Source organism: Tachypleus tridentatus, chromosome 10 (genome assembly GCF_004210375.1).
Source record: "Tachypleus tridentatus isolate NWPU-2018 chromosome 10, ASM421037v1, whole genome shotgun sequence".
NCBI classification, from domain to species: domain Eukaryota; kingdom Metazoa; phylum Arthropoda; class Merostomata; order Xiphosura; family Limulidae; genus Tachypleus; species Tachypleus tridentatus.
Genome location: NC_134834.1, coordinates 101697593 through 101713076, shown reverse-complemented (window position 1 = coordinate 101713076; position 15484 = coordinate 101697593). Strand labels below are relative to the sequence as shown.

Here is a 15484-nt window from a genome sequence, read left to right as displayed (position 1 = left end):
AATGATTACAACCATATACATGGAGTGGACAAAAAGCAGTCCTCCTTGAAATTGTTAATTTGTTATAACTTTCATTAGATTACAGAAAAATATGTAAAACTATATGTTTCTAGAACAAACTTGACAAGATCTGTTTAATTATTATCTCAAACCCAAATTTCTGTAATAAAACAAAAATGAAACTCAAAATAACAAACCAATTTCACAAGTCAATACTGTATTTAGTCAGCATTACCTTGGATTTCAGTACTGCTTCACATCGTCACAGCAGTTTTATCAATACATTTGTACAGAAACAAACCAATTTCACAAGTCAATACTGTATTTAGTCAGCATTACCTTGGATTTCAGTACTGCTTCACATCGTCACAGCAGTTTTATCAATACATTTGTACAGAAACAAACCAATTTCACAAGTCAATACTGTATTTAGTCAGCATTACCTTGGATTTCAGTACTGCTTAACATCATCACAGCATTTTTTTCAATACATTTGTACAGAAACAAACCAATTTCACAAGTCAATACTGTATTTAGTCAGCATTACCTTGGATTTCAGTACTGCTTAACATCATCACAGCATTTTTTTCAATACATTTGTACAGAAACAAACCAATTTCACAAGTCAATACTGTATTTAGTCAGCATTACCTTGGATTTCAGTACTGCTTCACATCGTCACAGCAGTTTTATCAATACATTTGTACAGAAACAAACCAATTTCACAAGTCAATACTGTATTTAGTCAGCATTACCTTGATTTCAGTACTGCTTCACATCGTCACAGCAGTTTTATCAATACATTTGTACAGAAACAAACCAATTTCACAAGTCAATACTGTATTTAGTCAGCATTACCTTGGATTTCAGTACTGCTTAACATCATCACAGCATTTTTTTCAATACATTTGTACAGAAACAAACCAATTTCACAAGTCAATACTGTATTTAGTCAGCATTACCTTGGATTTCAGTACTGCTTCACATCGTCACAGCAGTTTTATCAATACATTTGTACAGAAACAAACCAATTTCACAAGTCAATACTGTATTTAGTCAGCATTACCTTGGATTTCAGTACTGCTTCACATCATCACAGCAGTTTTATCAATACATTTGTACAGAAACAAACCAATTTCACAAGTCAATACTGTATTTAGTCAGCATTACCTTGGATTTCAGTACTGCTTCGCATCGACACAGCATTTTTTTCAATACATTTGTACAGATATTTCTGAGTAATTGACTGCCATCCTTCTTTAAGTACTTCAGGAAGTTCATCTTCTGTGTTTGGCTTTCAAACTTTCATTAATTGGTTTAACTCAGCCAATAAATTTTAATCAGACTGATATCAGATGATTGATCTGGCCATTCCATAACATCAGTTCTCTTATTTCTAAGATATCTTTTTTATGACTCCACAACTGCAGAGAAATGCATTTCATCATTTTGTAGACTAATTGAGATAAGAAGATTTATGAAACTACAGCAGGTTCGTAACACTTTTTATAAGAAAATGTAACTAAAACCCACAAAATTTCAGGTACTTACAAAGGCCAGCATTAAAAATATAACCTATATAATCATATACAGGGATGGACAAAAAACGTGCCTACCCTACATGTTGGTAATTTTTTAACTAATAAAATATATAACAAATTAACATTTTCAAAGGTGAGGAACAGTTCTTTTCACCCCCTGTAGCGTCTAACATTACTACTTTGTCACTACAAAGACAAACATTGACTATTACTAAATAGCTTCTAATATTACTACTTTTTGTCATTACTATAACCTTAGTTTCTAATATTACTACTTTCTGTTAATGCAATGACAAACAATGATTATAACCATACAGCTTCTAATATCACTGTTTTATTTCTGTATCTAAAAAGACGGCTACATGATCAAAATTCTAATGGCAGCAATCTTTTTTTTCACTTCAGTGAAGATCAATTACTGGGTTGTACAGTTAGTGTATCACTCACACTTTGACTTATCCTCATCATGGTATTATTTCCTGTATCTCAGTACTGAACACTTATGCATCACTATATAATTCCCATGCTGAACTGTTCTGCTACTATCATAAAGCTATCAACAAATGTGACCAACAAACTATCATTATAGAGCTATTAGCAATAGTACTGTATTTTTTCTGTGAGCAACATACCATAATAATAATAGTAATAATGTATTGTTACATTACTTTAATCACTGTAACAATAAACAACTACCACCACATGTTAATACGTAACAACATACTCTACGATACCACATGTTAATATTTTAAATATTTGTATTCCAAATCACTCACATCTTATATCACTAATATCTTTCTCAGTTTGCTTTTCACACAATTAGACATCTACATCACATTATCTGAAATTAAAATAATAGCTCATTCAGATTATGCTAAAAAAATCACAGAGATGGCTTTACATCTTTACAATTCATAATGTTTCACCACAGTGTGCAATAGGGTCATCACAAAGAGAAAGGATAATATTACTCAAAGTTGCTGGCTTAAAATCAGTGTTGATAAAGTCCTAGGGTAGCTTATCCCACTATTCTGAAATGTTTGTTAACATGGCATTTTTAGTGTAGAAAGTGTGGCATATCTTACAATAGAATTCCACAGATCTTCAGTAAAAATAAAGTAAAATGAGCTTCCATACACTTTACTAAGTGAAGGAATGTACTGACCATTTACAATCCTACGAAAGTTCACAGGATGTTGACCTCTATGTGTAACATCAAAGGCCAACTTGTGCAGAATATACAAACATTTACATGTCAGATCATGACACTGAACTTTTGATTGTATTTTAATTCTTTTGTGTAGTTTGTTTTGTTTTTCCACTAAGAAAAACTACAATAAAAGAGGTAATTTCCATTATTTTGATTAATATTCACTACCACAATAATGAACGACTATCATCATACAGTTGTTTCTGACACCATATTCATTCAGTTTACAAGAAAAATGAACAAATGCTTCTATTTTACAACGTCTTTTAGTTACTTGTGTTTTTCAAAAGTATCACCCAATACTACTATAAATTTAACTGTTACATTAATGCATTATTTCTGTACTAATGACTACTGCTATACAACCACTAATAGCAAAACTACATTATTTCTGTCATCATAATGAAGCCCAATACATTTATTACAAGCTGAAATACTCATCATATGACAGAGAATGTTTAAACTTAATTAAAATACAAATTTAATAGCAATAATGCTTCAATGCAATAATGGGAACATAAAATTTACATAAAAATTTTAAAATTATAGCAAAGCTTCTTCATAAACAACATTTGCAGTTTTCTTTCCTTCCACCAACAAAGATTTTGGAATGATCCCACCCTCTAACACCCTACATCTCACTGCCAATGAGAAAGCCATGGCTGGTTGAGAAACAATCCAGCAATTTTCATATTTAGGCCTTAAATCCCTTTAGTACACTCAACAGGTTTAGAATAACTAACCAATGAGATTTACAAAAAAAAAATGTGGTTAAGTTCAATTTTGATCTCTTTAGAACACTCCCCACAATTCAGTGTTTACATAAAACTTTTGGTTGAGATTGCCCCAATATGTTTGGTGTAACCAAACATGCATTTGGGTTTTATAGATTATAATTATAGTTTCTATATCCAAGACAACCACCATGTAAATACTAATGAGAAAACTGCATAATGAAGTCCAATTTATTTATTACTGTTATCACTTGGTTTCCAAACTCATGACTACAATGAGATGACTGCATTATTTATATCATCACAAAATACAACTTGTTTATTATCACCATTACATTTTTTAACCTTTCAAAAATAAAACACAAAGATAGGTTTTACACGTACCTATACTACTACAGTCTGATTTCTCATAACCTGCAGAAGCTGTGGAGCAATTCAATCCCAAAGACTCTGCATCCATGTATAGTGGCTCCCCCTTCTGGTGGTTGTGATTATTAGAATACCAACTATTCAACTCTTCATACACATTTTCTTGAAGTGATTCCACAGTCCCTGTATCACAAGTACTACCACTACACCTTGTTTTTCTAAAAGAATTGTGGTGCTTCCAAAGAAAAGATAAGTTAGGCTTTGGTGCAATACTGTCATCATTGTTACTGTTCGTACTTTCATTAGAAGTCACGTCTTCTCCTAGGCTGTTTACGTAAACGGGTTCTTCAGTACGCTTTGGTTTCCTAGGTAAGGGTGTTGGTGTCTTTTTTACATCATCTGGGAACTGCACTTTTGTTTTTGTAAATGAAAATTTCTTTCCCTCTCCATTTTGATAAACAGTTACTCCCTGCTCCTCACGTGTTTTATCATTTGAACCATGTTGGCCGATACCGAATTTTTGTTGTTCATTCCTGGGAAATAGAACAGAATGTTGGATACCATTTTCTTGTAAAATAGACTGACTTAGTCTGCCTGCAGACTGAAAGCCATTTTGGTGCTTTAAGCCCAGAAGATTTTGATGAGTCTCCATTCTGTGTATTACTACTAACAGGCTCAATTCCAGTGCATTGTATCTGATTTTGTGATTTAGGAAGGTTTTCACATTTTACTAGAGGCTTTTCAGCATCAAATTTCCCAACTTTTTTAGTTTTTATGCCTTCATCTTTCATGCTATTAGAAACTAACTTTTTATTCAACGATAGTAAATCTGTTTGTCTTGTACTTTGCGGAACCTTACATGCACCTAAACTATGTATATTTAAAGATTTATGGTCCAGATCTTGTTTAAGTCTCCTTTCACTTTCTGGAGACAAAAGCTTTAGGTTCTCTTCAAAATTCATAATAGCTTGTTGGACCAAAGACATGTGAGAGTTAAAATTTTTGGTAACTATATGTTTATCTTTTTCAAACAAAATATTTCTTGGGTCCTTTTGAAAATTGTCACTGATTTTTGTACTTTCAAGACTTGATGACTTCAGTTTACTGCTATTCCTACAATTACTATTTATTTGCACAAGTTCTGCTGACTTATTTTGTGATATGTTTTTTTTGTGCACATTTTCTTTACGGCCCCTTTCAGTTGGTTGATAGTCAAACTTTTCTTTTAACTGAGAAACTTTTGATTTTTGAAAGATTTTAAAGCCATATGAAAATGGCAGTGAGACAGATTTTGAAGAATTGGTGTTAGTATCAACATTATTTATGATGGATGTTTGTGTTTGGACACAGCCACCACTTTCCCCAGACACAGATGGACAAGTTTTTTCTGTGATGCTGTTACTATCAACAACACCAGGAATATTACCGTTATATGATGTGTTTTCAGCTTTATTTTTTAAGTGACACTGAAGTAGATAAGAACAGTTAACATCACTATTATTAACAGATTGAGAAATTTTGTTTGGTGTTTGAGATGTTTCTGTAGCTCTTAAAGTTTGTACATATTCAGAACTCTTATTTAATGCTGCTTTACTGTCACCTAACTGGTTTTTGAAAGACTTGTTTGGACCCCTTGTGCTTAGTGATTTGGATCTCACAAATTCTGTGGGAAGAGAATACGGAGTATGAACAGTTTTGAAAACTCCACTCTCACTTTGGCTTTTATACAAACCCCTAAACACCTCTTGAGAATGGTTCTCAGAACTACAACCATTTTGATTGATCCTAGCATCAAGTGTACTTCTATCTTGCAACTTACTCTTTGAATATCTCTGCTTTGTAGCATTCAATGAATTTCTTGGTAAATTTTCTGTAGGTATTTTAAACGTTACCAAAGTTTCTGAAGAAACAGATTCAGATTCAAACTTCTTTTTAATTTGAGACCACTTATCTGAACTGTCAAGACTACAAACTTTTCCCCATTTTGGCACTCTTACTGGTTTTCTATTAGTGTCAGTTTCTGAGCTGTCACAGCAACACTTTTCCATTTCTGGTTCTGTTAAAACTACTGGATCCACATTGCTACCAGTAGTTGATTTTGAAAGAACTTTTTTATGTTTTTCTTTACATTTCCCAACCTGTTGCCCTAATGACATAGTTTTTGTTCTACTTATGAGATTTTCTTCACACTTGGACTTCACTTTCACACTCAAGTTTTGTTCATGTTTGGAACATTCACACTTGCTGCTGCATTGAGTTGTCACAAGATCTCTGCAAATTATCCTACTTGGTTGAAAGGAGGATGTCTCTGAGCTCTGGATAGTTTTCTCTTTTCCACTGGTAAAGCCTGGACAGTTAAATATTGCTGGTTTTATAACATTCTCAACACAAGATGACAGCCCAGATACATAAGAATTTTTCATTATCTCCAACATGCAAAAGTAAACAGGTGATTACCAAAGTGACACCTAAAATATAATAATAATATTAATAGTAAAAACATTAATTAACAATACAAACTCAATATTTAACTAATTTTAATATAAGCACTTACATACAAAAGCCAATTAAGCCACATTATTCAATTATAATTTTACTTGCACATTTATATTATAAATAAATCAGCAAAACACATGATAACATGCCTAAATACATCACAAAGATAAAGAAGATAAAATGTTACTCCTTATCAGAATAAACAATAACAAACAAAGAACAGTTTCGACTAATGAAAATTAACAATACAATTTATATACTTCAAAAATATATGTTTAAAGGATAACAGTTAAATATTTTTAATCAAGTAAAATTAGAATGTTTATAATTGATGGTTAGACTCTTCTGGTGAAGTTAACCAAAAAAGACTGAGGGAGTTGTTTTATTTTCATATAAGGTTTATCACAACACTTGTGAACTTCTGAAGAAGTTCACCAAAGAAGACAGAGTCGATTTTTTTTTTTGTAATACTAAAGCAAACTTATTATTATTTTTAGAGAGTGGTTAAGAACAAATTTCAAAGACAAACTATTAGTTTAATTTGTAATGTTAAAAAGGTATTAAAGTTACTGTCAGAGATCAAAAGTTGAAAATTATCTTCATAATCTTTATTTAATAACAATTGTGAACAAAGTTATAGAAATATTTGTTTTGTGCTTTTTGTTGTTTGTTTATCTTGGGTTTCAAAATTATTTTATACAATGTTTCACAAAGGGGTAATTAGAAAGATTCTGAAGGTAACAGTAAAAGTGTTATTCTCAAGGAGTAATACAAGTAATGCCCCTTAATAAGTTTCTAAGCCACTTTTTATTCATATTTATGTGAAATATTTGGAAACCTACTTGAGTAACAAGTTACCTGATTTTGCTGTGGGTGTGAGAAAGACAGTAATATGAGAATATTTCTTTAAATCTGAATATTGTGGACTATCTTAAAGAATAAACAATAACTTAGAAAATACTTTTCCAATGTGTGAAGTAAAATACAAGATTTTATTCTTGTGCAAAATAGGTGCAAGGAAGAATGGAAGAAATCTTGGAGTCTCTGTTGATAAAGATGGCAAAAAGAAAACCAGGTGCATATGGTCTACCTGCATAAAGTTATAAGTAAAGAGGTTATTGGAACAAATAATTTTGTAAAACATAAACCATTCCAAGTTTTGGTCCCACTATTATGAAAAGAATTGCAAGACATTAAAAAGTTGAAAGAAGTACTAAAATGACAAGTAGAAAAATAAAAATGTGCTATAAATAAAGGTTTGAATTTGCTTATTTATATGACTTATACGATTTGTGTAATTAGAATTGTGAAGGGTTTCAATACCACATTGACTTACATGACAGAAGTCCCCAGCCCCCACACCACTACATTTTAGAAATCCTTTTACTGGTTTTAAAAAACACTCAGTTACCAGCAACCTAAAAAAATAAAATAAAAAACTTCTAACATGATGATGTGAATCAAACTAGGTAAAAAAATAAATAAACATTTGAATTTTCTATTAATTAAAAGTGAGCTGTAACACAAGTAATACTAGCATTAACAAGTTACCCATTTCTTTACTGCACTTTCACTAACAATTCATTTACAAGCTTTCATATATGAATGTTTATTATTCATAATTTTTCATTATTAAACTTTCATCAGATATTATTGTGGATTATTGACTTAGTGTAGAGACTAGCAACTAACCTAAGTCTCCTGAACTGGTTAAACCTTCACAGCCAAAATATATCTGTAAAGGAGGATACCCCTCTAGTGGAATAATACACTCTAATCTTTATAAATAAATAAATGTAATAATGGTATATTTAATTAGCTATACTCATTACAAGATTGGTTTTTGTTCTAAATGTAGTTTAACATAATTGAAACAAATCTTTAAATTATGGAAACCCATGTGCACAAATCAACTTGCATATTCAATTTTCCAACAGTTACAATCAAAACTACATGAAATAACTTACCTAACTTTCAGAATTAAAATATTCAAAATCTCAACATTTTCAGTACAGTTACACTTCCAACACTAGATAATTTCATCACCTGGAATTAAAGAATCAAAAATATAAATCATCTTGTTGCTTCCATAGAATGACTGGCTTCATGCATCATTAATTGATAAAATATGTTTTGTGATGCAAAAATTAATTAGTTTTTGACATTTCTATTTAGTACTGGATGAATAGTTTTACACATATTAAGGATCATATAAAGTCGTATTGGTTACTTTTAATACTCCGAGATAGAAACAATGGGAACTTTACTGTTTAGTTTCATGACATTTAACAAATATTTAAATTAATTTGTTGGGCAATTCAGCCCAATCTGACCTCATGCACCCTAAAAGATACATTGATGTTGCTTTCAGGTTTAAATTTGACATTCTTATACAAAACCCAACAAAAATTGTTTAAACTCAACATGACCTTTGTCATTTTGACCAATCAGAAGATTATCATGAAACTATATGCATAAGCTCAGAATGTACTAACTAAATTTGGTTTTCAACATTACAATGTCTTTATGTAGACACACAGATCAGATCTTATAACAATGTATTTTTCTGTGAATTTAACAAGTCTTTACTGAAACAGTTTGAGTGAAATGTGATTTTCATACTAACAATAAAAACTTTCTTTCATCTTACACTTCTACTACTTTATTTGCATAACCTCTAGAACCTCTTAAAGTAATATTACAAGTTTCTTTTTGTTAAAACTTTCATATTTTTTATTATAACTATAGTGAGCTCATCCATTGCAAAAATTGAAAACTAAAATAGTATCACTAATATAACTAAAGATTGTAACAGATAATTGCAATAATGTACCTTCAAGAGCTTTAAGCCTTTTAATTTTTCACAATCACTTTTATTTAATTTTGTATATCGGTCAGCTGCTTTTTGAAGTGTCTAATTACTGTGACGAGCAATAAATTACCCAACTAGAGTGCAAATACAGGGTAAGCAAAGTCTCAAGTTAGTTCATGAGGCTTCTAACTAAGCATGCTTTCCATACATCACTCAGGATAAACAAGTTTATTTTTCATTTAAATTTTGCCAGTTAACCTAACATTCTTTTTTAATTTCCATGTTAGCTATTTTTGTTTAAGAATAATTTACCAAAAAAGCAATAACTTTAGGATTTACTTTAGCTCTATGCTAGTATCTAGAGCCCAATTTCTTAACCCTGTTTTCCCCCCTACTTTGTTTATTGTCCAAAACATAATTCATGTAGCTTTGTAACAAGTTTTGTAAAACCAACAACACATTCCCTAGATTAGATTGTATGAAAACTACTTTATCTGGCTTTCTCATTAATCTATAAATAGGTGAAAACAGAACACTACTTTTCAGTGCAGCATCTCTTAAAACCCATCAAGTTTCACTAGGAAATCTACCTGTGCAACTCAGAAACAACAACAAAACAATCATATTTTATGTGATGTACAATTTGTTAGTTATAAACAACAACATCAAAAAGAATTATGGACATTTTCTGAAAAAGATAATGTGACATAAGGGGCATGGACATATGGACATGCAGGTTTCACTTTCTCATTTATACCTCTGTAAAGCAAGAAACTTAAAGCTATACATTTAAGGTTTGTGAATATTTATACTGAATAATCTGTGATAAACACAGAATATCATAAAGGAATAGAAAGAAAATTTAAAGTGATCAATTCAGGGCAAAGAAACATCATGAGATACAAAAAAGCTAAGCATTTTCCTCACTTCAAAATGTATTTCCAACAGATCCTTACATCTATGCACACAGTAGCTATTCCTTGTGCATCTGCTTTTAAGAACTTGCATGTGCCACTAGCCTTCAGTATTCCCACTAAGGCACATTATAATGTGAATTGTGTTAGTGCGTGATGTAATCAAACAGCAGCAGCTATCCATCTATAGAACTTTGAGTCAAAATACCACATGTAACAGAGGTCACTGACCTTCAACTAGATGCAGATTTAAAAGGTACAAAGAAATGATTTTATTCCAAAATCTACCAGGTATTGTGTTGAAGAAATGCAAGTACACTGATGTTCTAGTTAACATGGAATAGTTTCTTAGCCAATCAATATTATTCTCTACTTAAACCATGTAAACATTTATATCTATTACAAACAGTATCACATGACTAGCATTAAATTCACTACCTAGAACTGAAAGTAGAGTTCAGGAAAGTTCCAGACAGCCATGTTTCATGATGATGTTAGATATGGAGTTACTACATGGAATACAAGTAATAAGTGGAAAAGCTATTAAGTTCATGTCATACTGTGATCTTGCTGAAAATGTTGGAATGTTTAGATTGATATAATTTCATGTCATACTGTGATCTTGCTGAAAATGTTGGAATGTTTAGATTGATATAATTTCATGTCATACTGTGATCTTGCTGAAAATGCTGGAATGTTTAGATTGATATAATTTCATGTCATACTGTGATCTTGCTGAAAATGTTGGAATGTTTAGATTGATATAATTTCATGTCATACTGTGATCTTGCTGAAAATGTTGGAATGTTTAGATTGATATAATTTCATGTCATACTGTGATCTTGCTGAAAATGTTGGAATGTTTAGATTGATATAATTTCATGTCATACTGTGATCTTGCTGAAAATGTTGGAATGTTTAGATTGATATAATTTCATGTCATACTGTGATCTTGCTGAAAATGTTGGAATGTTTAGATTGATATAATTCTACAAAGTTAAAATATCATTCATTATAACATGTCAAGAAATGGTTTGAGACAAATAACAGAGCCCACTTTGGTCCACAACCATTAAGAAACAATTTCAAATGCTGCTCAAGAGAGAAAAGGACTTGGAGTTGCTTAGTCAAAGTATATTTCACCAAATCTGTACCAACAGTTGGTAAGAAAGGTTAGTAGCATTATTCAAAGTGTGAATGTTTCAAAAGGTGGGTCCACTCACATTAAAACTGCTCTTGCAGCATAACATATCACCCCCCTCTCTCTCAAAATGTATTGTTCCAATGCTTTTAGTCATGTCAGTACATCCAAGTTAATGTCAAAGTTAACATTTTCCTACAGGTACTTACTTACACGGAAAGTTTTATTGACTAGTACTTGGTTAGCACTAGCTTTGTAACTACCGAACTACATGCAGCAACCCTTCACACAATGTAACACTATCCATATTATAAATGCCACCTTCCATAATAATGTGCCTGTTAATTATGTCGAAATTTATCATAACCAAGTCAACAAATACACTGAAAATGTAGAAGACAGTTTGAAATACAAGTAGAGATAAGTATATATCAGAAATACATTTTCGCTTTAGGAAAATGTTGACTTCTGACACGATATTTTATTTCACTCACAAAAGGACAAAATCCCACACTTAGCTGGCAGAAAACTGAAAAGCCAGCTTAGAGTTAAGTACAACCTCATGTTGAATTTGGGAAAATGACAAAGTGATTCAGAAATGATAAGTCAATCACTCAGCATCAGTTTCCTTTGTGAACAACAAACGGATGAAATTAAAATCGTGAACAAAAAGGATCTCCTCATTTAATGATGCCTTTAACAATTAATCCAGAATCACTTTCAACAAACACTGACATGAAACAGGATACTGCATAGAAGGAAGGAAACTGATGGGAAGATGAAAGAACTTCAGAAATAACCTTCAAAACTCATGGATTGACTGTCAACAACTTCCAAATATAGACAAAATGGAAGAGTCAGGCCCTGACCCAAGTACTGAGTCACAAATGTGGAATGTCCCAAAATGATGATAGACAGCAAAACATTGCTCAAAGCAGATGGGCAAAGTATTCAAGTCTGGCAAAATGTCAGAAGGTGGGTGGAACAAAGAAAATCTAGATAAAAGAGCATCCCAACCTAAAAGATCTCAACTTCATATCAACCACGTCTGTATAGCCAAAACCAAAGGGGAGAGAAATGCCATGGTAGCAAACAGAAAAAAAAAACAACAAGAATCATCCAATAGCCTCTGTCAAAATATTATGGGAGGATAAGGCACAGAAAACAGTGAACATCGTATGATGAAGATACAAAAATTGAGGTTAGGAGATACTAACTGAAGCATTTGTGTCCAAACCTCACAAAAGGAATGAGAGATTCCAAACTTTGGGAGTTTATATATTGGTAGTTGACAGAAAGAAAAGCAAAAGTATAATCATCAAATGTCTGAGGAGGACAAGGCACACTAGCCATACCACCCCCATTGCAACTGTTCCCTGAAATGATTATTCTAATTACTTGAAACTGTGAGTGCATACTCAAATTGAACTCAAATTGAACAAAAGTATTTCAAGAATTGCACTAAAAAAAAAAAAAAAAAATCAAAAGTGAAAACAAATATCATAACAGTAACAATGCCAATCAAGAAGTGATTAGCAAGAGTGTAATTAGAGGACACTAGTTACTTTACAAGTAGTGCTTCGCTTCTATCCGTGAAAAGTTGTTGCATGTTCATTTGCATTTAGATATGCAGAATGAAGTAGAAGTTACAATGATAGTGGCAAGAAAAAATTTGCACTAATAGAAAACAGAACTAATCAAGAAAGAAGGAAGATACTAATTAATTGATATAACTAATTACCTACAAGTAATGACTATACTGATTACAGCCACATCAATTAATAAACTAAAAGTTATGCTTTTTACTATTTTTGATTATTCCAACTAAACAACAACTGAAATTATGATCAAATTAATTTTGACTAACTGATTAGCTTATGCAACACTAATTGATCAAACTGTTGGTCATATATAATTAATTAAATAAACTAGTTCTTCTGGCCTTTAGGATGATTTTGGTGGGGGAGGGTATATAAACTATTTCATGGGGACAGGTCAAGATTCTCAACTTTCTTAAGAGAAAATAAGTTAAAGATATATAATCTTTCCAAACTCCAACTGAGTTTTGAAGTGTAGAAACTAAAATTATATTAAAGGTAAATTTTAATAGACATGAAAGATTGTAGTTTTATTTCTAATTCAATAAACCCTGTAAAGATTCTCAAACATCTAAAGAATAACAGTCTCCAATTCGTTTTTGCTGCATCCTGAAAACAAAAAAACATTTAAAATTTGGAGTAAACAAACTATACTCCAGATAATACAATTTTACTTTCCTAATACGGTAACTGGTTTATAAAATACGTTGCCATCATCACTAGTAGAAGCCAGCACAAGACAATAATAATGGTAGGTTTAGATTTTGGTTTTCTCAAGCACGCACATACAGCCTTCAAGGAACAGAAGTTTTTCCATTGTCCATATGTTCTACATAAAATATGCATGAGCATCCAAAACAGCAAGAGTAAATTGGGCATGAACCATGTATAATTATAGACTACCAGCTGAATTACCCATTCCCTGCACAGATGTCCAAATTACTTAAAAAAGGTATTTAAAAAACACAATGAAATTACTTTTCAGAACATTTATTTAAAAAATTCAATTATAATGACATTTTTTTTATTTTTATCTAACTCTAATTTTCAAAATAAAAATTACATGAACTAAGTTAAAGTTTCTTGTCTGTTGTTCCTTCTTCTGACAACATAATAGGTTTTGATGAGATTCAACCCTTGAACACCCTAAATAGAATTGACCATGTGTTAAACATGACTACTTTAGAAACAATCCATCAACCTTTGAACTTTGATTTTGTGCTTCATTAATTGACTTTGTAAAACAAATAGTAACTGGGAATTAGAGCCTTCCAAATTCAAAAAGTTAATCAGTTGATAGTAAAGGAATTCTTGGAATGACGACAACTTGACCTTTGACATGACGAACTGCTTTTTAATAACATGTGGTGGTAAAGTCTTAACAATTAAACTTGTACCATTATGTAATTTTGGAGGTTCAAGATTTCTGAACAACATTACTAATAAATTAACCTTTAATTTCAGAATGTGTCCTGGCATCTTGGTTGTTCAAGAGAATTTAAAAGTTTGATAATTTACGAAACACTGACAACTGGTCTGTAGGTGAATTGTTCTCTGGGAATATTTGAATAATTGATCAATTATATCATGAACATTATCATTTTGAGGTACAAACATTTCTAGTTTACACAACCAGTCTTAATTTTAACAAATTTTAGTTCTTTTGAATCCATAACTAAGTTACCACATTCGTCTGAAATAGTAATGCAGCTGTTTGATTTATTGAATGGAAACTTTGCAGCTCTAACTTAAGAAATTTCTGAATGGTACCATTTGTTTTTATATCACTGAAAGTATTAAAGTCAGAGAAAATAAACCACAAATCATCATGTGCAACATAAATAACATTGTTGACCTAAAAACAATATCACGATAGTTTTGTTGCTAGGTGATGACGGATATTATTAAGTATTACCAAAAGGTGCAAGAAATGAAGAGAGAAACTAAATTGAAATCCAAAAATCAGTTTTATGTTACCAAATAAACTTTTTATGGGAAATCTGGAGAATGCTGTGCACCTTCTTGTTACTTTTGGAGACCCTAGTGGTCACTATGTCGAGTTTGGTGGTAAAATAGTCAAACAGTGTATGATACAAAAAACATTTTGTTTGTATACAGATACATACAGAGAACAGTTGCACTGCGAGAAATAGGAAGGAAAACATAAATAAAAAAATGAAATGATTTTTCAAATAAAAATGCCTAACTAATTAGCTGAAGAGTAAATGATAAATAAACTTAAACACAAACAATAATTCCGGATTCGTTACTGATAAAACAAAGATGATAAAAATGTAAAGCACACATGCTCTTAGTAATTTTGTCTTTGTAATAATGAGAAACCAAAACTCGAAACAATCAATTTAAACGACCAAAGGCCAACATAAATAGAAAGTGATATATTAAAATGAAAACCAATTCACACAATAATTACACAAGTAGCTATAGAACTATGACTGAAGAATACATAAATTCCAAAAATATCTTAGGAGATAAAAACAGTTAAAAGTATGATTGGACAGGGGATGTGAGGGTGGAAGATTTCTGAAAGTAAAGGTGAGTGGGGTGGAAAATATAATGTGGCATAACCAGTAATTTCCCAAAAGTGAGCCAAAGGCCACTTGGAGATAAACTTTTTCACCTATAACTTCACTATATGGTAGTGTGTT

At 31.4% G+C, this 15484-nt stretch overlaps 1 protein-coding gene across 9 annotated transcripts in view; it reads right to left on the bottom strand.

Moving 5' to 3' along the window:
* The window catches only part of LOC143229972 (uncharacterized), an 87181-nt gene that overhangs the window by 49217 nt on the left and 22480 nt on the right, over window positions 1-15484 (bottom strand). For 5 of the 9 annotated variants that reach the window (XM_076462880.1, XM_076462876.1, XM_076462885.1 and 2 more), the window contains 3 exons: window positions 8318-8396; window positions 7687-7768; window positions 3870-6322 (listed from right to left, as the gene is read on the bottom strand). In XM_076462880.1, the coding sequence (XP_076318995.1) occupies window positions 3870-4506 (637 nt within the window). In that variant the 5' untranslated portion in view covers window positions 4507-6322; window positions 7687-7768; window positions 8318-8396. The remainder of the gene's footprint in view (window positions 1-3869; window positions 6323-7686; window positions 7769-8317; window positions 8397-15484) is intronic. The other 4 variants (XM_076462883.1, XM_076462881.1, XM_076462882.1 and 1 more) reach the window with 3 other exon arrangements.